The 24,983-nt window shown below is 28.7% G+C and overlaps 4 protein-coding genes across 18 annotated transcripts in view; 1 reads left to right on the top strand and 3 right to left on the bottom strand.

Moving 5' to 3' along the window:
* Nucleotides 1-24,983, top strand: part of Patronin (calmodulin-regulated spectrin-associated protein patronin) — an 81,960-nt gene that overhangs the window by 16,599 nt on the left and 40,378 nt on the right. The gene's annotated exons all lie outside the window — the stretch shown is intronic.
* On the bottom strand, nt 11,034-13,521 carry LOC114938167 (uncharacterized). Of its 2 annotated transcripts, none has more exons than XR_014924383.1 (2): nt 11,728-13,521; nt 11,034-11,664 (listed from the first exon to the last, which is right to left on the bottom strand). XR_014924383.1 is itself a non-coding variant. In XM_085481133.1 (2 exons), exons 1-2 carry the CDS (start codon nt 11,756-11,758, stop codon nt 11,408-11,410), a joined length of 288 nt encoding a protein of 95 aa, XP_085337259.1. In that variant the 5' UTR covers nt 11,759-11,821; the 3' UTR covers nt 11,034-11,407. The 2 variants fall into 2 exon arrangements, 1 of the variants encoding a protein (XP_085337259.1); XM_085481133.1 differs by having other exon boundaries at nt 11,728-11,821.
* LOC146723755 (uncharacterized) lies at nt 15,890-18,410 on the bottom strand. Of its 2 annotated transcripts, none has more exons than XM_085481134.1 (2): nt 16,594-18,410; nt 15,890-16,530 (listed from the first exon to the last, which is right to left on the bottom strand). In XM_085481134.1, exons 1-2 carry the CDS (start codon nt 16,622-16,624, stop codon nt 16,274-16,276), a joined length of 288 nt encoding a protein of 95 aa, XP_085337260.1. In that variant the 5' UTR covers nt 16,625-18,410; the 3' UTR covers nt 15,890-16,273. Both variants share the same exon structure in this region; 1 of them encodes a protein (XP_085337260.1).
* Nucleotides 20,712-23,239, bottom strand: LOC114938166 (uncharacterized). 2 transcript variants are annotated; one of them, XR_014924384.1, is made up of 2 exons: nt 21,446-23,239; nt 20,712-21,382 (listed from the first exon to the last, which is right to left on the bottom strand). XR_014924384.1 is itself a non-coding variant. In XM_029311960.2 (2 exons), the coding sequence occupies exons 1-2, from the start codon at nt 21,474-21,476 to the stop codon at nt 21,126-21,128; spliced, it is 288 nt and encodes a 95-aa protein (XP_029167793.2). In that variant the 5' UTR covers nt 21,477-23,239; the 3' UTR covers nt 20,713-21,125. The 2 variants fall into 2 exon arrangements, 1 of the variants encoding a protein (XP_029167793.2); XM_029311960.2 differs by having other exon boundaries at nt 20,713-21,382.

Consider the following 24,983-nt stretch of genomic DNA (forward strand, 5'->3'; position numbering starts at 1 on the left):
GTATTTTATTAAGATCGACGGTCCTTTAATTTCTGTGATTTGACGCAGTGCACCATATGTGGCTTGCCACGCTGCCGCAACTTTTACATTACGAAATCTGTGTTACGAACATTATCGATGAAAGCCATGTTGTACATGCTGTCCTCTTTTTTATTATAAATAATGCATTGCTTTTTTTTTTAATCAAAGCTTCCACCCGAAAAATGTTTCATAGAGAAGTTGTAGGAGTTCGAGGACGTCTTTTGCAAGCATTTTTATTCCATATGGAGGTATTTTTTGAGATTTTGATGTTATTTTTTTAAACGGAATCGCTATTTTCTTATATAAATCGATTTCTTATAATATTTAACGTAAGGAATTTAGTTAGAGTGGAAAAATGAATGTTTCCGATATTTTACGCTTATTTCTGTCACATTGTGATAAAAAATGTGAAATATTTCTTGTAATATATTTATTTTTCGATAATCTTATATTTTTTGTATAGAATAATGAGATAAATCAATTGATATAAAAAACATATAGGTACTTAAAAAAAGTGCAATTTCACATTGAAAACTGTACATTTTTTTTTAATTACAAGAGTATGTCTTTTTCATCGATTGATTTATATAATTATTCTATGCAGAAAATTATTAAGATACAATGATCAAATAATGAAATATAAATGTGTCAGAATGAAGCATAAAATATCTCGTAAACTATTTTAACTCTATTTTTTTGTATATTGAATATTGTGCAAGGAGTAGATTTATGTAAGATAATAATGGATAAAATTTTGTTTAAAAAAATTAATGACTTCGAAATTCTATTCTAACTTTTTTATACAAAATTTTTTTATGGAAGCCTTAGACTATTTAAAACAGGACCCTCTGTATATATAACATTTTTTTAATTTAAAAAAATGTTCAATTGTTTTTTTAACGTTTCATTCGATGCAACCAGAAATATCTGCAATCGACAATGTTTGTGAATTACCCGTATCGTCGGTTACACCCTGCTTTTATCGTTCCATCGATCGATAGGGCGCACTTTCCTCTAATATCGAATCAGAAAATAACGTGTCAGGAAAATAAATATGCTGATTCTTTGCACGTCAATTTGAGAATTGCACGATAAATCGCATACTAAATAAAAATTTACCTTAGATTTTAGATCACTATAGAGAGATGTAGACACACTTTTTCTTTCTACGTAGAAAGATACAAGAAGTATTATAATTTATACTTAATTAACTTTTGTATACAAATTTTTTAGTGGAAGCCTTAGTTTTCGAAAAACAGCAATGCATTATTTAAAACAAGATTCTCTGTATATATATAATTTTTTTTTATTTAAAAAAATGTTAACTTTGCTTCGCAATTTGTCGCACGTAAGTTACGTAAAGTTTTGCGATGAGTTTATATAAAACGCGCCTGTTTTCTCTATGGTTTTATCGGCTGATTCGCAACGATAAACGATTGGATGTTAAATTCTTGCTCTCCAGGTTTTACCTGCACATGCTTGTGCATATTTGCGTGGGTGCGTGTAGGTGGTGCAGCACCGGTTCGCGATTGACTCGATATGTTTTTTTCATTTTTTTTAATACTTACGAGAACGATAAGTTTTCTGAGGGGGCGTCTAAATTATTTCTGAGGCGCTCTATCTTTCCAATAATATTATTGCAACGTTAACTTCGAACACACACATGATATTGTAATGTTTAATGTAAATTAATACAGAAAAATTATTTCGTTTCACGTGGTTTTGAAATATATATTTCACATGATTTATAAGGAAGAATGTGCTTTATCAGGGAACGTGGTTTGATATATAATGCGCGTATAATTTCGGAAGTTACTTCGACCGTCTGCGAGGGTAATCTTATCTGGAAAGCCTCGTCTTATCTGGAAAGAGCGTAATCTGCTGCACAGAACCACCGTCTATATCTACCCCACCGTTTGCACAAGTTTATCAGCTAACGTCCGCAGCGAATGTCCAAAGCGAACCGCACGTCACACCGTATTTGCATATCCAATCAAGGGGCGCGATTATAATAGCACTTCACCTAACAATAAGTGACGATGTCCCAAGTAAAGGTATATAACTTTCGAAATAATTTTAGTTTATCTTATTTAATTATATACACAATTAAGATAAATGCCTGTCATTTTCGGAAAACATAATCTTGCACGATCAATATACGTTTTAATAAAAATAATATCATTAATCTTTAATAAAATGGGGGAAAATAGTTTTTCCAAATATGAAAAAAATTAAAAGTACGCGTAGCTAGTTATCTTACACATAGAGATAATTTTTTCTTAGAGTTTATTCTGAAAATTATGGTCATTGTGGGATAATATAGTATTGGAGGAATTTTAGAAGAGTTTCCCTGATTAATATTTATCACAAATAAAAATATTTATATCTACCATAGTACCATAATAAAATATAAAAATTATGTTTGATTAATTCTACTATGTAACATTGTAAAATTTACTATGTACATATTAATATTTTTTATTGTGATAAATATTAATCAGAGAAACTCCTATAAAATTCTTTCAATATTATATTATTGTATTGTCCCACGATTACCATGATTTTCAGGTAAATTTTAAGAGAAGATTCTTTCCGTGTACAATTATTCGCGTACTAATAATTAAATTAATGATGATATAATTTAATATATACAATATATTTTATATATATATATATATATATATATATATATATATATATAGTATATGTAATTAAGTTACATAACTTTGTAATTTTCTTTTACATTCCCTACTTGTACTTTGGCTAAAGATAATCGAACAAAAGAATAGTGCAGCTGCGCTGCAACGGGAAGACTCATAAACTCTGCGGAAAACGTGATGCAAATGTAAATAGGTGCACCGCTATGACGACGGAAATACAGGGTGTGTCGAGAGTGACGTTGTTGAACGCTACCATTCAGTAAATTTTCAAGACGTCTTCGGGCACGCCTGTGCGTTGTGTCTATATTTAAACAATGTTTAAGAATATGTGCATTGGGATATTTAAAGAGGCAGAGCTCGAGTATATATAATGTGCAAGTTTAATTTAAATATCATCGTATAGATATACGCGCGCAAAATGTATTTCAGCAAAGCATGCGTGTTATAACGCTTGCATTTATTTAGTTTTTTTTTTAATTTTCTTAGAAACATTATATTCTATGTACAGAAGAAGAACGTATAATTATGTTAATTTAATTTGCTCTGTTGACTAACTTGTATACCGTCATGATTGCGTGTGCATTTTACATTTGCAAACGCGGCGTTGTTGCACATTTTTGTATATATTTATATGAGAGTTAATTAAAGTCCGCACGCTGCTGAGATTGATTAAAGTCGGGATTTAATCGTTGGTTGAATGACTCGGCAAATTTCGGTCACTATAGGCTTTGTAATTAATTTGTGAAGAATACCTATGAATGTTGCGAGCGCGAAAGTGGCAGAGATCTCACATAAATCACGAGGAGGGCTTTAATAATTCGCGAAGTCATAAGTGTGTATCTAATTCGTTTGTGAAATTCGCCTATTATAATAGAGATACAGGGAAAACAATCGATTAATTTTTTTTTTTTTTTTTTTTTTACAATTTCTCTCACCTTTATCGAGAGTGACAATTATTTCAATTAAAAAAGACCAGTCTTAATATCATCGGTTTGATAACATGTAATTATTCGCAGAATTATTTCTTTTTTAAATTGAAATTACATCTCGTTAATTTGAAATGAACATTCCAAAATCAAAGGTTTCATCAAATCTATTAAATTATCTATACAATATATCATAATTGAAATTTTCAAGTTTAATTTAAAATAAATATTATTTTAATCGCGAAACTCGATTTTTAAAAATTCGTCAGTCAAATAGAAACCAGTTAAAATATCATTCGCACCTTTCGAGACACTGTGTATATATGCAATATGGTGTCGCAGTCGGAAGGTTAACTAGGTAATCGTCGTGTTTCCCAGTATCTTTTATAGCCAAAATCCCGGGACGGGCAGAAATCGCGGAAGCAGCCTAAACAAACCTTCCCGAATATATACTCGCGCGAAAACGCGAGTAAACTCCTTCGGGGACCACCGACTACTCTTTGAAGCGTAAATATAGCACGCAAAACTATGCGCCGAGACTTCACCGCGAAGTGAATGGCGAATGGTTCTTCTTCTTTCTTCCCTTTTCCGGCTTCTCGATCGTCATCGGCGCGTGATTACAATCGCGTGGATTTTTTTAAACACACGCGATTTTTTTTTCGTCGAGTTCAGAAATATATAATTAAAATTTCTCTATCATTTTTTCTATTTTTAATTTTTCTAATTACTAATTTTCTCTATTCTTAATTTTTTAAGTAGAACAATTTTAGATGGTAATTTAATACGAAGACTTCGTATGAACTGCAATATTTTTTCTAGAAAGAAAGTGCAAGTATGTATTAGTTGAGGAAGTTAAATTGCTTGTTAGCAAATTAAGATCCTTAATACATAATATAACACTGGATACACTAAAGGGACTCTATTCCCAAGCGAAATCAAGCAGAAAATTAACTTTGACTACATATTTTACATAATGCAAACTATTCACGTATATACTAAAAAAAATAAAAAAATAAAAAGAGACAATATAATTATAATAAAAATACCTTGTGACTAAAAAAATGAAAATGAGAAGACATTTGAATTTATGAGAATAATACCGTTGTGTGTCTACACCCTGCGACAGAGAGAGAGAAAGACACAGAGTCGAAATAATTTTTCGCGTCCAGCGTATTATCATCATCGAGCGAACGAGTGGCCGGTAATTATGGTCCTGCGAGGAAAGGAAGTCGTGCGCTGGGCGTAACAAAATCTTTACAAGTGCACAATACATAGTATATAGTAGAAATATAACGTGCGGTACGTGTATAATGATATGCGCGAGGCGCGTATATGCCGTTTATCGTAAGCGCGCACGCACGCACGCATATACGCATGCACTGGGAAGAAGAACTGCAAGTTGCATTTCGCCGAGCGGTAATTCAGGTCATTGACTCATCGACGAGAATATTTGTTGGAACGTCGTCGAGAGGATGGATATGTACGAAGAGGAGAAAAATATATTTATGTTGCATTGTATCTCGGAAAGATGGGTCACAGGATTTGCTACTCGTGTCAGGGTGTCTAGCGTTCAGGGCAATCTGGAAAACCGGGCATTGTCAGGGAATTTTAGAAATCTGGAATTGTCAGGAAATTTTACTATTTGTCTGGATTTTCTCACATTATTCTATATTTGTCTCGATAATTGGAAATTTTTTTTATTAAATAAATATACTTTTCCATGACTCGCAGCACGCTAATTTTCTGTGTTGTTAAAAATCGATTTATCTACAGCGTGTTCGTTAATTTATATTTTCATTGTCGTGTTATTTTATTTCAATGTGTTTGATAAAGACAAAACTAAAAAAAAGTTGTATAATTGTTGACAAAAATATCTCAAAGATTTCATGATTTAACATTTAATTGATTTATCATATAGATATAGGCAAATTATATATTTGGAAAAAAATAATATTATAAAGTCAGGGAAAAAATTAATTTCCGATCTTGGAAAATCTGAACAAGTCAGGAAATTTTGATCATTGAGTCTGCTGGATACGCTGAATAGGTATCTCTGCCACTTTCAAATCGGAGAAGTAAATTGGCTTTATTTCGGGAAGGTGCAAATAAATAGTGCAGTAAACTTGTTGGATTATCTATGTACATATGATGGTAATAAAGCGATATTCTCTCGAGATAGAGAAAGAGAGAAACAATTTTGGCCGTATTTCAGAAAGTTATATGATAGCACAAGTATGCCAGATATTACATAGGTAATTAAAGTCGAGGGTTAATTAAAAAGTTGTGTCGAGAATTAGAAGGATCGAATGAAGCTCTTTAGGAAGATAAATAGATAGTTTAATAGTTATATGTTTTAGATATTTTTTTCTTACAAATGAAATTTCTTCAAAATACAACTATTTATTTCTGCAATTAATTAATCGATTATCTATCAATGACGATCAGTCATCGTTTACGTGAAAGATCAAATAAAACGGCAATATAATTCACAAAAATTAGGGGAAAAATGGCAAAAGGCGACAGTTTGCATTCGAGATTTTTATTAGAGGGGTGTATACAAGTCTTCGGGTCGTTAACCCCCATCTGCAATTAACGAAGAAGTGGACATGCTCAGACGGTCCTGGTCTTTAAACGATCATTGCGTTCAACGAAGAAGAGAAACGAGAATATCGTAGAGATAAGATCGACTGGAATTTCCGGTCTCGCGATCGCGTTCTTTCTTTCCTCTTCTGATATTCTTTCCGGAATCTCACATCCGTCTTTCGCGAATAACACCTTCGATTCTCTTCTCCCGTGACCATGGATATTCTTTGAAAGCGATCTTCTCATTCTTTTCAACATTTTTGTCCTAATTTTTCTCGTATTTGCGTTTTTATTTAATATATGATACAAAAAGTGTAATCAAGATTTTTTATTTTTACACAACTTATTAAATTAATAAATTATTGTATTTTTATCAAACGTAATTATATTTTTATTATTATAAAAATACAATATTAATAAAATGACATAATAATAAAAATATAATCAATTTTATTATTAATACCAATATTATTTTATTTTATTTATTTAACGAATAAGAAAAATAAAATATAATAATTATATTTTTATCATTCACAAAATATAGATGCATTTTGACGGGACAATTTTTAACAGGCAGTTTTCTCGCGTGTTTTTTGCATATCGCTATTACACAATAGTCATTTCATTTTATTGCTCTTATAACGATCGAGTTGGATGCATAAGCGTTTTTATATAATCGACGTCGTGATTGAGAGGATTAATCGACGCAACAGCATATCGACTAATCACTCTTTGGCGCGCTTCATCGGTACATCGCACCGTATCGTTGCATCGAAAGTCCCGCTGCAACATACATATATGCACCGTGGAATCTGGGATGTATGCCGGTTCGTTCGACAATCCTGCTGGCGGAAGAAAAGTAGAAAGTCGCACATGTTTACGGGCTTTACACGTTAATCGGATGTGAAACGCATGCATGGCCGCACACGCGAGAAGTCGATCATTCCGAATAAGGCTTTCGATTAATATGGCCCACCTATTAATGATGATTCTTCACTCCACGTATATGCGAGGGAACACTGTAGAATTTCGTGTGAAATCGAAATTTGGAAAGTCGGACATGAAACTTTAATTTGTCCTGAATTTGTCTTCAACGCTTATTATAATCTCTGACAAGTTGTTATAAATTTATTAATATAACATTATTGGAAGTACAAATTAAATTACTAAGTTTAGATTTAAATATAAAAAAAAATGGATAATAATCCTTAAGGTTCGCTAGTAATAATTAATAAAAATCTAGATATAAAATAAGATGAATGAATTATCATTAGAATGAGGATGACAAATTAATTGGAATTAAATATAAACAAAATTATTTTTTTTAAAGAAAAGATAAGGAAGATACTCTTGCTAGATTTGAATATTAAATATGAGGAATAGGCAAATCAAATTTAAGTTATAAAAAATTAAATGACAATTGAATGTAAATGTAAAATAGGTTAAAAACAAAATTATAAACAATATAATTAAATATAAATAACATATAAAATCTCTATAAGGAAATAATTTTTTTTATATAATTATATATCGCAATTATTCGAAATTATATATGAGATGGATGAGTTTTTGTAGGTAAACAAATTAAACAGAATACAACTATTATAGTAACTATGCTGCTGCTTTCTGGATGAAATTTCATAATCTCCAATTTAGTTGCACTTCCAATTTATGCGCGCAGAAACGCGAATTTCGATTGGAATTTCTATTAACACATTTTACGTGCTTATCAAAGGAGATTGCACACCTAGAGAGAGATTGTACAGTAGCAACCGGTCTTATCAATTTATTCGTAAGATAATTCCTTCGCCGCACATTCGCTGAATTTACTCACAGTAGCTTTGTAATCATCGCATTTGATTCACAACATAGTATCTCTCGTTTCTTTCCGGTTTCGAGTGTCGAATTGTCAGATGGAATTCGCTTTTGTAAAGTCTTATCGATCGCGGGAAATGCGTCGTTGTGATTAGATAGCGCGTGTTTTACACGATCTTCTCGTCGCGGGATTTAGAAAGTTATTCCAGCGATTGTTGACACATCTTTACGACCGGGATCTTGCAGGTCGCGACAATTTATGGATGCAAGTGCATGCGATTAGGTCAAGTGGGTCAGCACGGTCTTTGAAATTGTTCGCGAAAGAGTATTTATGCGTTCTATTTAAAATATATATCCCGTGTATTCTGCAGCATATTTAATCTGTATGTTAGAATTGGAATATATCAAAATAATTATTCAGAAAAAACTTTTTTTTATTGTTGCAAGAGCCAAAAATAACTTTTGTTAAACACAATTTATACTTATTTTATTAATTTATATTTTTTATTTTATTTTTTTATTTATATTTTTATTTTTTAATTATTAAAAAATGTCATTTAACGATAATGATAAAAATATAGGAAAATAGATATCAAAAATACGCGAGAAAATACTATGCATTTATAATGCATTCTGCTACCAATGTGCAACTTAGATTAAGTTGTCACTCATCGCTTTGTAGCTAGAGATTGTTGTTGATTAGATCGCAGTCTCACGAGGTGATGCTGTGTATTTCAGTGATTTCATTACTAAGTTAGAGCACATATCTACTGTTCTGAATGACAGTTTTCGAATAATTTTCGTGTTCTCGGTATCTCGTCATCGTTCTACATATCACGTAATCCATCTCGCTTTTACACAGAATCGCTTTTCTTGATTTATATTTGTTAATAAATTTTATTTATTTAGATTAATGGATTTAATTACATAGATCATAAATAAAATGTAACACATTTTTTTACACATAACTTATGTATTTCAAAAATTAATATATTATACATTTATTATTGATTATAGATTGCTCGAAAAATAGTATACGCAAAATCAAGATACAGAATATCAATAAAGATTTACGAAATTAGAAAAATATATATAATTTTTCTACTTATTTTTCAATTTTCATGTTAATCGAAGAAACTGCCATTAAACTATGATTGCTGATATTAAAACATTCCTTATGATCAACCCCACCTTTCTTGTTAAGTGTTATGTGAAAAGTTATGATGGATTGACGAGCTACATTCAGTAGATGAAAACTTTTTTCATTTCGTCGCGAGTATACATGTAATATATACATACAGATATGTTATAGAAGTCGCGTGTCTTTCGTAAGTAAAGGCGTGTCTTTCTAAAATTCCGTCACGAATACGTTTTCGCACGAACGTCCAATTACAATTGATCGCATCTTCATTCGTCTAATGAATATTATACGCGAAAGAAAAGTTAGATGAGAATATCGGCTTAAATTAGCCTTTTAATTTTTTCATGTCAATTTTCTTCTCGCTTTCTGGTATAAGAAGACTTCCACGTGAATTTTGTTTTAAACATAATATAAACATTGTCTTTTTTAATGTTCTTCTTCTCCAATCGGTGCGTGAGCTCTTAAATAACATTTTTAGCAGGTTGAGGATAATATTCCTGTTTTTCGAAATATTTGAAACAACGATATAACCACACGCGTCTGGCGTCATTTGTGTTTGGTGCACTATAGTCATGCATAAGTTCGAATCCTGTAGCTTGAAACTGCGAAAAGTCAATCTTATTTCCAGCTTCTTTGCATTGTCGGAACCACTTATATAACTTGTTCTCCAAGATTTTATGCTGATTACGCTTTTTTTAGTCCAGATCTACTACTTGGTTGATTGATTGATTTATTGGACTTTTAGAACATTTAATATTACGGACACACAGTATTTCGACAAACATTATATTCAGCAGCCATTTTATTTGTAGTATCACTATCTTGTTTAGGACACGTTTCATCAAATTTTTGTTTAACCGAAAGAATACGTTTTTTATTATTTCTATTAGCTTTTTCAACTGACATAATAATTTATATTTAAAGATTATTTTTACACAAAACTTCGGTTTGCTGACTTCAAAATTTTACTGACTTCGAAGAGAGAAAGAAGAGACTTTGCAAATTTGTGCCACACAATATGAAATTGTCGAAGCAATGAGAATAATTGTAGAGAGTTGTCGCGGATATAATTGCTCTTAAGAACTTTTCGAACAATCACAAAGAAAAACAATATCGAACAGTCATATTTCAACTCATAATAATATATATCGGCTAATATATTATACTGAATATATTGCTTATACAATTTAAAATATAGTGATGTCAAAAGAAAATTATGAAAAAATTGTATTCAGATTTATTTCGAAAACTAAAATCTCTTCCCTGACGTTAAACTAAATTTTGAAGAAAAGGATGATGAGATAAATACAAAAGACGTGCACAAAAATTAAAAAAAAAACCAAGAGATTTTTCATTAAATAAGAAACTCAAAACCTGTACTTTATATATGCATAATTATTTTTTTATGGTTATTTTATATTTATCATAATTTTACATTAAGTCAAAATCGAGTCATTTAAACAAAAATATGAGAAATTTTATAATGTACAAATAATTTTATTTGTATAATTCAAATGTAATACTTTTAATTCTTTTATACTCATTACTTTTAAGAGTGTGAAAACGTTTCTCGAGTTTACATAAATGTGTTAAAAATATGTATCATTTTAAATATTTTTAGCTTATAACAAGTTTCTTAATATGCATTAAAATTTTTAACATTTTTTTTACTAACAAGAACAAAGTATATTCTTCTGTTCAAAATAAGTATATTGTTTAATTTCGTAATTAATTTTATGTATTTTACTTTACTAAACTTGCAAATCAAATTAAAAACGTTTTGCTTATATACGTATATATGTATAAATAGAACTAAAAACTATCTGCACATTCTCAATTTTAGACAATATTAAAACATTAATATTAAAATTTTATTCACAGAAATAAATTTACCGATAAATATACATCTATTTTCTCACATAAATAAAGGTGTAGAGTAAATTTAATATGTTCTTAAGTTTTTCTTGTTTTCTAGAAACTGATTTTGCGGCATATACTTATAGATCTTTTTTTATGATTATTTCAACTTTTTGCAGTTATTAACGGCAATAAAATACATATCATCATGTATATTAATTTTAAATCCTAATTAAAATCGTTTCGCCAAAAAAAAACATTACTCATTTGACAGTTGCAGCTAACAATGAGTAATACAAAGCTAAATTTTAAATATTAAATATTAAGTTTCATATATAAAATTTGAATATTCCATCTTGCGTATTGTGTTAAAAATATCAAAAGTATCAAAAATATCAAAAATATCAAAATATCAAAAGTTTGGTACTATAATGTACCAAAAAACTATACAAATTTGCCTCCTCGTAACTCGTATCAGATGATTCCATTACCCTAAGAACGTCTTTTACGTGTACTTCTACTTTGTTAGCTAAATTTAGTGGGCTTGATTCTACATTGTCTTCAACACTTATAATGTTATCTGCGGATCCTGTGCTTTCCAGTTGTTGACATTCTCTTCCATCGATTTTTTGTCCAAAGTTCGAACATTTTGTGAAATTGTCTGAAAGAATACAATCGTTATTTACATAAATCCTTGATTTTTTAAAAATTGTATTTACTCTACCTGTAATTTCTTCATTATTCTGCTGTATCATTATCCTGCTGTTTTTGATGTTCTTTTTCTTTATCTTTTTTATGAGAATTGAGATCTTTTATTATATCATCTGAAGGGGTAACTTCTTCTCTGTATTCTCCAACACTTCTTCTGTTTTTGATTGTTCTTCTACTTGTGCTGATATTTCCTTAAGTGTGGTATCTTCTTCAGTTACATTTATAATTAACTTTGGTGTCTGATTAACTGAAGATGTTGCCGTTGTATTTTCTTCTGTACAAAAATCTGACAAATAGTCGTTAAATGTTTTTATGATATATTTACACTGAATGTCATCCCATGCCTTGTTAATCGTTGTAACATAAACGTTTATATCGTAAGATTTGCAAAAATCTTGAAATACCTCTTTACTTTTGATTCCTATTTGCTGACGTATGTTATGTATAAAATTTTCGTATTTTTTTGAACACAAATTGTTTCCTGTAATAAACTCGAAATTGTCATTTTGCGTGATATTTTTTGCATGAACTGCAAGTATACTCTCCGAACTTATTAAAAGCACTTTCTCGCTCACATTTGTTTCCTGTTGACGTTTTTTCACAAGTTCCACAAAATGATTATTGTACCAATCTGTGAGAATTTTTTGCTTTTCATCTTCTGATGTACATTTAAGCATTTGATCTACATTAGGCATTGATTTAGGCATATGTTTTAAATCCTTAGGGGTTTCTTGCGTTATACAGTCATAAAAATAAAATGGTGATAATTTATGGTCACCTGTAATATTTGTACAAAATATAACATTTAGGTAGCCTTTTAATTGTTGTATGCCAATTATCTTGACGCCTTCCGGTGTAAGAAGACCTTTCCATGTGAATTTTATTTTGAACATAATATACACATATTTTTTAATGTTCTCCCCGAATCGGTGCGTGAACTCTTGAATAACATTTTTAGCACGTTTAAGACATTTCTGTTTTTCGTAACGTTCGAAACAACGAAGCAGCCATTGGTATCTGGTTCTATACACTTTTGGTGCATCATCATACTTATTCATAAAATCGAATCCTTTAGCCTTAAATTGTTGTAAGTTAATCATATTTCCGGATTCTTCGCACTGTCGGAACCACTTATATAATTCGCTCTCCAAAATTTCATAAGAAAAATGTTTTTTTTGCAGATATACTTTTTGTTCGATTGAATAATTTTCCTGGGTTTTGAAATCTTTGAAGCGACGATCAAGCCACAGGAATCTGGACGTAAACGATTTTGGTGCAGCATACTTTTGCATAAGATCGAATCCTTTAGCCTTAAATTGCTCAAAGTCAATCTTATTTTCGGATTCTTTGTACCACATATGTAACTCTCTCCTCAAGATTTTATATGGACATTTTCTACGTCTGATCGCATTTAATACTTGTTCGTTTGGTTGATTTCCTGGACTTCGAGAACGTTCAATGTTACTAACAATATTTTGACAAACATTTTTAGCAGCCATTTCATGTTTTGTATGATCACTATCTTGTTTATGACACGTTTCAAAATTTTGTTTAATCGAAAAAGTACGTTTCTTATATGGTAGCCTTCTGTTAGCCTCTTCAACTGACATTATAATTAATATTTAAAGATTATGTTTCACACAAAACTTCGCTTTACTGACTTCAAAAGTTTACTGACTTCGAATAGAGAAAAAGAGACTTTGCAAATTTGTGTCACACAATATGAAGTTATCGAAGCAATGAGAATAATGGTAGAGAGTTGTCGCGGTTATATTTGCTCTTAATAACTTTTTGAACAATCACAAGGAAAAACAATATCTAACAGTCATATATAAACTCACAATAATATTTTCTTATTTACGAATAGCAGTATATATCGGTTAATATATTATACTGATTATATTGTTTATGTTTATACAATTTAAAATGTAACAATAATGTCAAAAGAAGATTATGAAAAAATTGTACGGAAAAACTGAGAACTAATCTGTAAGGAACCTCGTTAGTTTTTCATTAATTGAAAAATGTTTCTAAAAAATACAATTTATGTATTTAATAGCTATGTATTGTTTATTTGATAAATATGAGAAGAAACTGATACTATAATACATGAAAACTGTGTCTAAAAAATATAAAACTAACATAAATGAATACTTTATGATGAAAAATAATTGTAAAGCAAGAAGTAAAATTTTCTAATGTATAAAAATAAAATCTTACTTATTTTTGTATTTTAACAATTTAAGAATTATTTAATAGTGTGTTGAAAACGATTTTATTCGTGTAATGCAAGTTTAATATATTACTTTTAAAAAACAATGAAAATTGTAATACATTCTCTTTAAATTCACATCATGTTGTATTGTAATCCATTTGGCAAAATAGCAAAAATTGCATATTGTGTCAATTTTTATGATTTATGGTTTAGCAATGAGTAATTTTTTCATGATTTAGTTACTCACAGATATAAATTATATATTATACAATTGCATTAAATTATTTAATTTTAATAGATTAAATGATGTGTATTGTATATATTCATAAATTAAAATTAACCTGTATGTAAAGTTGTTAGTGTGTTTCTAGATTTTTGATTCTTCTAATATCGGAAATACACGCGATTCGCTGAGAATCCTTTCAGAATCGTTAGCTTGTTAGTAACTCTCGGTGTCATTAATGTACATTAATGCAGCTTACGCAATCAAACTCAACGCGGACATCCCGCGGCGGAATTGAACTCGAATATTAAACGACATAGATAAATTTGCTTTTGCATACAGCGAATCCATTCGATCCGACGGTGCACAGCCTTATCCTAACTTAAACGGTATAATTATAACATGGTCTCGACGTATTTAAAGCGGTGCGTGATACTCTACGATAATGTCAAAAGAAAATTATGACAAAAGTGCACACTGCATTTTGAAATAATCTATACATACACATATAATATATTAAAAGCGTATATGGATAATGACTGTCTAACAAAATCTCTTATTATATAACTATTTGCTAAAATTAAATATATACAAATGTCCACATTTTAAGAGTAAATATTTATTAAAATTTATATGCCAAAAATTCAATTTTTCAATTTAAACTTTTGGTTAATATACAATATGTATAAGTATAAAATCCTAGTTAAAAATATTTAAAGAGATATATGTAGCAAAAATACAAAAAAAATTTTTTAAATGTTGAACGTTCAAGAAAAGATTCAAAAAACTTTAATATCTATGTATTAAATACTATGTTTAAACTGAGAGCTTGCTTACAATACGGGTCCGCCTCTACTGTCAGGTAAAGTGAGAAGCCATGGTTCCGACAGGTGAGAGAGACATTCTTTTCAAGATTTTTTTTTCTTAATAAAAAATTCAGTGTTGCTAGATATCGTAATTTTTTAAAATTGTGTTTGGGTTAATATTTTTTATTTAGATTTATTTCGAAAACTAAAATCTCTTCTCTAATGTTAAACAGAACTTTGAAGAAAAGGATGATGAGATAAATACAAAGATATGGAAGAAATTAAAACAAAACAAGAGATTCTTCATTAAATAAGAAATTCTTAAAATCTGTACTCTATATGTGCATAATTATTTATTTCGTAGTTATTTTATATTCATTAAGATTTTACATTAAGTGAAAATTGAGTCATTTAAACAGATGAAATATGAGAAATTTTATAATGTACAAATAAAATTATTATATTTAAGAATACTATATAAAATATATGTAATTATTATATTTAATAAGATATATATATATATATATATATAATATATAATAATATATAATTATATTTTATAATTATATTTGTTTAATGCAAATGTAATACCAGATATCTCATTACATTCATGAGTATGAAAACGTTTCTTGAGTTTACATCAATGTGTTAAAAATATATATCATTTCAAATATTTTATAGCTTATAACGAGTTTCTTAATGTGCATTAAAATATTCAACATTTTTTTTATACACAAGAATAAACTATATTCTTCTGTTAAAAAAAAGTATGTCGTTTGAATCAATTTGATGTATTTTATTTAATAAACTTGCAAATAAAATTAGAACATTTTGCTTATATACATATATATGTATAAACAGAATTAAGAACTATCTGCATATTCTCAATTTTAGTGAATATTAAAACATTAATATTAAAAATTTTGTTCAATGAAATAAATTTGGCGATAAAAATACATCTATTTCCTCACATAAAGTTGTAGGGTAAATTTAATATGTTCTTAAGTTTTTCTTGTTTTCTAGAAACTGATTTTCTGGCATATACTTAGAGATCTTTATGAATATTTCAACTTTTTGCAGTTATTAACGGCAATAAAATACATATCATCATGTATATTAATTTTAAATCCTAATTAAAATCGTTTCGCCAAAAAAAAAACATTACTCATTTGACAGTTGCAGCTAACAATGAGTAATACAAAGCTAAATTTTAAATATTAAATATTAAGTTTTATATATAAAATTTGAATATTCCATCTTGCGTATTGTGTTAAAAATATCAAAAGTATCAAAAATATCAAAAATATCAAAAATATCAAAATATCAAAAGTTTGGTACTATAATGTACCAAAAAACTATACAAATTTGCCTCCTCGTAACTCGTATCAGATGATTCCATTACCCTAAGGACGTCTTTTACGTGTACTTCTACTTTGTTACCTAAATTTAGTGGGCTTGATTCTACATTGTCTTCAACACTTATAATGTTATCTGCGGATCCTGTGCTTTCCAGTTGTTGACATTCTCTTCCATCGATTTTTTGGCCAAAGTTCGAACATTTTGTGAAATTGTCTGAAAGAATACAATCGTTATTTACATAAATCCTTGATTTTATAAAAATTGTATTTACTCTACCTGTAATTTCTTTATTATTCTGCTGTATCATTATCCTGCTGTTTTTGATGTTCTTTTTCTTTATCTTTTTTATGAGAATTGAGATCTTTTATTATATCATCTGAAGGGGTAATTTCTTCTCTGTATTCTCCAACACTTCTTCTGTTTTTGATTGTTCTTCTACTTGTGCTGATATTTCCTTAAGTGTGGTATCTTCTTCAGTTACATTTATAATTAACTTTGGTGTCTGATTAACTGAAGATGTTGTATTTTTTTCTGTACACAAATCTGACAATAAGTTGTTAAATAATTTTATGATATATTCACACCGAATGTTATCCCATGTCTTGTCAATCGTTGTAACATAAACGTTTATATCGTAAGATTTGCAAAAATCTTGAAATACCTCTTTACTTTTGATTCCTATTCTCTGACGTATGTTATTTCTAAAATTATCGTATTCTTTTGAACACAAATTGTTTCCTGTAATAAACTCGAAATTGTCATTTTGCGTGATATTTTTTGCATGAACTGCAAGCATACTCTCCGAAGTTATTAAAAGCACTTTCTCGCTCACATTTGTTTCCTGTTGACGTTTTTTCACAAATTCCACAAAATGATTATTGTACCAATCTGTGAGAATTTTTTGCTTTTCATCTTCTGATGTACATTTAGGCATTTGATGCACATTAGGCATTGATTTAGGCATATGTTTTAAATCCTTAGGGGTTTCTTGCGTTATACAGTCATAAAAATAAAATGGTGATAATTTATGGTCACCTGTAATATTTGTACAAAATATAACATTTAGGTAGCCTTTTAATTTTTGTATGCCAATTATCTTGACGCCTTCCGGTGTAAGAAGACCTTTCCATGTGAATTTTATTTTGAACATAATATACACATATTTTTTAATGTTCTCCCCGAATCGGTGCGTGAACTCTTGAATAACATTTTTAGCAAGTTTAAGACATTTCTGTTTTTTGAAACGTTCGAAACAACGAAGCAGCCATTGGTATCTGGTTATATACAATTTTGGTGCATCATTATACTTATTCATAAAATCGAATCCTTTAGCCTTAAATTGCTCAAAGTCAATCATATTATCGGATTCTTCGCACTGTCGGAACCACTTATATAATTCGCTCTTTAAAGTTTTATAAGAAAAATGTATTCTTTCCAGATATACTTTTTGTTCGATTGAATAATTTTCCTGGGTTTTGAAATCTTTGAAGCGACGATCAAGCCACAGGAATCTGGCCTTAAACGATTTTGGTGCAGCATACTTTTGCATAAGATCGAATCCTTTAGCCTTAAATTGCTCAAAGTCAATCTTATTTTCGGATTCTTTGTACCACGTATGTAACTCTTCCCTCAAGATTTTATATGAACTTGTTCTACGTCTGGTCGTATTTAATACTTGTTCGATTGGTTGATTTCCTGGACTTCGAGAACGTTCAATATTACTAACAATATTTTGACAAACATTTTTAGCAGCCATTTCATGTTTTGTATGATCACTATCTTGTTTATGACACGTTTCAAAATTTTGTTTAATCGAAAAAGTACGTTTCTTATATGGTAGCCTTCTGTTAGCCTCTTCAACTGACATTATAATTAATATTTAAAGATTATGTTTCACACAAAACTTCGCTTTACTGACTTCAAAAGTTTACTGACTTCGAAGAGAGAAAAAAGAGACTTTGCAAATTTGTGCCACACAATATGAAGTTATCGAAGCAATGAGAATAATGGTAGAGAGTTGTCGCGGTTATATTTGCTCTTAATAACTTTTCGAACAATCACAAGGAAAAACAATATCTAACAGTCATATATAAACTCACAATAATATTTTCTTATTTACGAATAGCAGTATATATCGGTTAATATATTATACTGATTATATTGTTTATGTTTATACAATTTAAAATGTAACAATAATGTCAAAAGAAGATTATGAAAAAATTGTACGGGAAAACTGAGAACTAATCTGTAAGGAACCTCGTTAGTTTTTCATTAATTGAAAATTGTTTCTAAAAAATACAATTTATGTATTTAATAGCTATGTATTGTTTATTTGATAAATATGAGGAGAAACTGATACTATAATACATGAAAGCTGTGTCTAAAAAATATAAAACTAACATAAATGAATACTTTATGATGAAAAATAATTGTAAAGCAAGAAGTAAAATTCTCTAATGTATAAAAACAAAATTTTAATTATTTTTGTATTTTAACAATTTAAGAATTATTTAATAGTGTGATGAAAACGATTTTATTCGTGTAATGCAAGTTTAATATATTACTTTTAAAAAACAATAAAAATTGTAATACATTCTCTTTAACTTCACATCATGTTGTATTGTAATCCATTTGGCAAAATAGCAAAAATTGCATATTGTGTCAATTTTAATGATTTATTGTTTAGCAATGAGTAATTTTTTCATGATTTAGTTACTTACTGATATAAATTTTATATCATATAATTGCATTAAATTATTTAATTTTAATAGATTAAATGATGTGTATTGTATATATTCATAAATTAAAATTAACCTGTATGTAAAGTTGTTAGTGTGTTTCTAGATTTTTGATTCTTCTAATATCGGAAATACACGCGATTCGCTGAGAATCCTTTCAGAATCGTTAGCTTGTTAGTAACTCTCGGTGTCATTAATGTACATTAATGCAGCTTACGCAATCAAACTCAACGCGGACATCCCACGGCGGAATTGAACTCGAATATTAAACGACATAGATAAATTTGCTTTTGCATACAGCGAATCCGTTCGATCCGACGGTGCACAGCCTTATCCTAACTTAAACGGCATAATTATAACATGATCTCGACGTATTTAAAGCGGTGCGTGATACTCTACGATAATGTCAAAAGAAAATTATGACAAAAGTGTACACTGCATTTTGAAATAATCTATACATACACATATAATATATTAAAAGCGTATATGGATAATGACTGTCTAACAAAATCTCTTGTTATATAACTATTTGCTAAAATTAAATATATACAAATGTCCACATTTTAAGAGTAAATATTTATTAAAATTTATATGCCAAAAATTCAATTTTTCAATTTAAACTTTTGGTTAATATACAATATGTATAAGTATAAAATCCTAGTTAAAAATATTTAAAGAGATATATGTAGCAAAAATACAAAAAAAATTTTTTAAATGTTGAACGTTCAAGAAAAGATTCAAAAAACTTTAATATCTATGTATTAAATACTATGTTTAAACTGAGAGCTTGCTTACAATACGGGTCCGCCTCTACTGTCAGGTAAAGTGAGAAGCCATGGTTCCGACAGGTGAAAGAGACATTCTTTTCAAGATTTTTTTTTCTTAATAAAAAATTCAGTGTTGCTAGATATCGTAATTTTTTAAAATTGTGTTTGGGTTAATATTTTTTATTTAGATTTATTTCGAAAACTAAAATCTCTTCTCTAATGTTAAACAGAACTTTGAAGAAAAGGATGATGAGATAAATACAAAGATATGGAAAAAAATTAAAACAAAACAAGAGATTCTTCATTAAATAAGAAATTCTTAAAATCTGTACTCTATATGTGCATAATTATTTATTTCGTAGTTATTTTATATTCATTAAGATTTTACATTAAGTGAAAATTGAGTCATTTAAACAGATGAAATATGAGAAATTTTATAATGTACAAATAAAATTATTATATTTAAGAATACTATATAAAATATATGTAATTATTATATTTAATAAGATATATATATATATATATATATATATAATATATAATAATATATAATTATATTTTATAATTATATTTGTTTAATGCAAATGTAATACCAGATATCTCATTACATTCATGAGTATGAAAACGTTTCTTGAGTTTACATCAATGTGTTAAAAATATATATCATTTCAAATATTTTATAGCTCATAACGAGTTTCTTAATGTGCATTAAAATATTCAACATTTTTTTTATACACAAGAATAAACTATATTCTTCTGTTAAAAAAAAGTATGTCGTTTGAATCAATTTGATGTATTTTATTTAGTAAACTTGCAAATAAAATTAGAACATTTTGCTTATATACATATATATGTATAAACAGAATTAAGAACTATCTGCATATTCTCAATTTTAGTGAATATTAAAACATTAATATTAAAATTTTGTTCAATGAAATAAATTTGGCGATAAAAATACATCCTCACATAAAGTTGTAGGGTAAATTTAATATGTTTTTAAGTTTTTCTTGTTTTCTAGAAACTGATTTTCTGGCATATACTTAGAGATCTTTATGAATATTTCAACTTTTCGCAGTATTTACGGCAATAAAATACATCATCATGTATATTAATTTTAAATCCTAATTAAAATCGTTTCGCCAAAAAAAAGACATTACTCATTTGACAATTGCAGCTAACAATGAGTAATACAAAAAAAAGCTAAATTTTAAATATTAAATATTAAGTTTCATATATAAAATTTGAATATTCCATCTTGCGTATTGTGTTAAAAATATCAAAAGTATCAAAAATATCAAAAATATCAAAATATCAAAAGTTTGGTACTATAATGTACCAAAAAACTATACAAATTTGCCTCCTCGTAACTCGTATCAGATGATTCCATTACCCTAAGAACGTCTTTTACGTGTACTTCTACTTTGTTAGCTAAATTTAGTGGGCTTGATTCTACATTGTCTTCAACACTTATAATGTTATCTGCGGATCCTGTGCTTTCCAGTTGTTGACATTCTCTTCCATCGATTTTTTGGCCAAAGTTCGAACATTTTGTGAAATTGTCTGAAAGAATACAATCGTTATTTACATAAATCCTTGATTTTTTAAAAATTGTATTTACTCTACCTGTAATTTCTTCATTATTCTGCTGTATCATTATCCTGCTGTTTTTGATGTTCTTTTTCTTTATCTTCTTTATGAGAATTGAGATCTTTTATTATATCATCTGAAGGGGTAACTTCTTCTCTGTATTCTCCAACACTTCTTCTGTTTTTGATTGTTCTTCTACTTGTGCTGATAATTCCTTAAGTGTGGTATCTTCTTCAGTTACATTTATAATTAACTTTGGTGTCTGATTAATTGAAGATGTTGCAGTTGTATTTTCTTCTGTACAAAAATCTGACAAATAGTCGTTAAATGTTTTTATGATATATTCACACTGAATGTCATCCCATGCCTTGTTAATCGTTGTAACATAAATGTTTATATCGTAAGATTTGCAAAAATCTTGAAATACCTCTTTACTTTTGATTCCTATTTTCTGACGTATGTTATGTATAAAATTATCGTATTCTTTTGAACACAAATTGTTTCCTGTAATAAACTCGAAATTGTCATTTTGCGTGATATTTTTTGCATGAACTGCAAGCATACTCTCCGAACTTATTAAAAGCACTTTCTCGCTTACATTTGTTTCCTGTTGACGTTTTTTCACAAATTCCACAAAATGATTATTGTACCAATCTGTGAGAATTTTTTGCTTTTCATCTTTTGATGTACATTTAAGCATTTGATCTACATTAGGCATTGATTTAGGCATATGTTTTAAATCCTTAGGGGTTTCTTGCGTTATACAGTCATAAAAATAAAATGGTGATAATTTATGGTCACCTGTAATATTTGTACAAAATATAACATTTAGGTAGCCTTTTAATTGTTGTATGCCAATTATCTTGACGCCTTCCGGTGTAAGAAGACCTTTCCATGTGAATTTCATTTTGAACATAATATACACATATTTTTTAATGTTCTCCCCGAATCGGTGCGTGAACTCTTGAATAACATTTTTAGCAAGTTTAAGACATTTCTGTTTTTTGAAACGTTCGAAACAACGAAGCAGCCATTGGTATCTGGTTGTATACACTTTTGGTGCATCATCATACTTATTCATAAAATCGAATCCTTTAGCCTTAAATTGTTGTAAGTTAATCATATTTCCGGATTCTTCGCACTGTCGGAACCACTTATATAATTCGCTCTCCAAAATTTCATAAGAAAAATGTTTTTTTTGCAGATATACTTTTTGTTCGATTGAATAATTTTCCTGGGTTTTGAAATCTTTGAAGTGACGATCAAGCCACAGGAATCTGGACGTAAACGATTTTGGTGCAGCATACTTTTGCATAAGATCGAATCCTTTAGCCTTAAATTGCTCAAAGTCAATCTTATTTTTGGATTCTTTGTACCACGTATGTAACTCTCTCCTCAAGATTTTATATGAACTTCTTCTACGTCTGGTCGTATTTAATACTTGTTCGATTGGTTGATTTCCTGGACTTCGAGAACGTTCAATATTACTAACAATATTTTGACAAACATTTTTAGCAGCCATTTCATGTTTTGTATGATCACTATCTTGTTTATGACACGTTTCAAAATTTTGTTTAATCGAAAAAGTACGTTTCTTATATGGTAGCCTTCTGTTAGCCTCTTCAACTGACATTATAATTAATATTTAAAGATTATGTTTCACACAAAACTTCGCTTTACTGATTTCAAAAGTTTACTGACTTCGAATAGAGAAAAAGAGACTTTGCAAATTTGTGTCACACAATATGAAGTTATCGAAGCAATGAGAATAATGGTAGAGAGTTGTCGCGGTTATATTTGCTCTTAATAACTTTTTGAACAATCACAAGGAAAAACAATATCTAACAGTCATATATAAACTCACAATAATATTTTCTTATTTACGAATAGCAGTATATATCGGTTAATATATTATACTGATTATATTGTTTATGTTTATACAATTTAAAATGTAACAATAATGTCAAAAGAAGATTATGAAAAAATTGTACGGAAAAACTGAGAACTAATCTGTAAGGAACCTCGTTAGTTTTTCATTAATTGAAAATTGTTTCTAAAAAATACAATTTATGTATTTAATAGCTATGTATTGTTTATTTGATAAATATGAGGAGAAACTGATACTATAATACATGAAAACTGTGTCTAAAAAATATAAAACTAACATAAATGAATACTTTATGATGAAAAATAATTGTAAAGCAAGAAGTAAAATTTTCTAATGTATAAAAATAAAATCTTACTTATTTTTGTATTTTAACAATTTAAGAATTATTTAATAGTGTGTTGAAAACGATTTTATTCGTGTAATGCAAGTTTAATATATTACTTTTAAAAAACAATGAAAATTGTAATACATTCTCTTTAAATTCACATCATGTTGTATTGTAATCCATTTGGCAAAATAGCAAAAATTGCATATTGTGTCAATTTTAATGATTTATGGTTTAGCAATGAGTAATTTTTTCATGATTTAGTTACTCACAGATATAAATTATATGTTATACAATTGCATTAAATTATTTAATTTTAATAGATTAAATGATGTGTATTGTATATATTCATAAATTAAAATTAACCTATGTGTAAAGTTGTTAGTGTGTTTCTAGATTTTCGATTCTTCTAATATCGGAAATTCTTTTGATTTTCGATTCTAATACGGAAATCACTTTCATACTTACTTTAGCGATATATCGATGCGTGCGCGAAGGATCATCTTCACGAGAGAAGACCTTAATAACGAGTTCTGTGGGATGAGATGAGACTTTCGCGAGTGCAATTTTTATTGTACGAATTTATCGTCGAGATGACATATTCATGACGTCACGGAATGATTTGCGAGGCGTCCTCGGGAGAATAATTAATCGCATGAATCAAACTACCGCGGTTTTTTTTTATGAGGAAAGATGATGTTTTTTTTGCTACTCGATTAATCGATTCGTGGTTGTGTAAAGTGAAATTTACTACATGAGGGTAAAAATCTATTTATGAATGATTGTAAATCTCTGTTCAATTGCGTGATACACATTATATATGGTATATTTTGAAATTAATTCTTTTAATTAAATATACATTAATGTAAATATAATTAAAGTTAATAGGTATTAAGTTGAAGACCATTAATTTTTATTGTGTTTTTAATTGCGTTTTTTAAATTACTTAGTACTTTTATGTTATTAGTAATTTCAGCGATAATGTCAAAAATAATTTTTTTATTCAGGTTATGTCAAATTTTTTTTCTTAACAATTGATTTTTTAAAATTAATGACACTCATCATATTTTACTTCCGATACACTTACAGTTGAAAAGAATACAAAACCGCGTTTTTTTGACGAGAAAATCATCAGCCTTATACGATGAAAAAAGTTTTCTCAGAATAGTTATGTAATCCCGTTAATTACATATTACTTGTTAATTATTTCCACGCATGAAATCGACGAGTCAAGGTAAAAAGTTGGAATACCGTAGTCTTGATAGGATGATCATGACCGTGGCGACTTGTTCGCTCATCTTTTTCTTATGCCGAAGAATGATAGATCGACTAATCAAACTTCCCTATACTGTTCGGCCTTG

The sequence above is a fragment of the Nylanderia fulva genome, unplaced genomic scaffold (assembly GCF_048542155.1).
Source record: "Nylanderia fulva isolate GAGA-0341 unplaced genomic scaffold, ASM4854215v1 Scaffold17, whole genome shotgun sequence".
Taxonomy (NCBI): domain Eukaryota; kingdom Metazoa; phylum Arthropoda; class Insecta; order Hymenoptera; family Formicidae; genus Nylanderia; species Nylanderia fulva.

Coding starts and splice junctions, on each gene's coding strand:
- LOC114938167 (XM_085481133.1), bottom strand. CDS start 11,758: ATGATACAGCAGAATAATGAAGAAATTACAG. Junction 11,665..11,727: donor GAATAATGAAGAAATTACAG/GTAGAGTAAATA, acceptor GTATTCTTTCAG/ACAATTTCACAAAATGTTCG.
- LOC146723755 (XM_085481134.1), bottom strand. CDS start 16,624: ATGATACAGCAGAATAATAAAGAAATTACAG. Junction 16,531..16,593: donor GAATAATAAAGAAATTACAG/GTAGAGTAAATA, acceptor GTATTCTTTCAG/ACAATTTCACAAAATGTTCG.
- LOC114938166 (XM_029311960.2), bottom strand. CDS start 21,476: ATGATACAGCAGAATAATGAAGAAATTACAG. Junction 21,383..21,445: donor GAATAATGAAGAAATTACAG/GTAGAGTAAATA, acceptor GTATTCTTTCAG/ACAATTTCACAAAATGTTCG.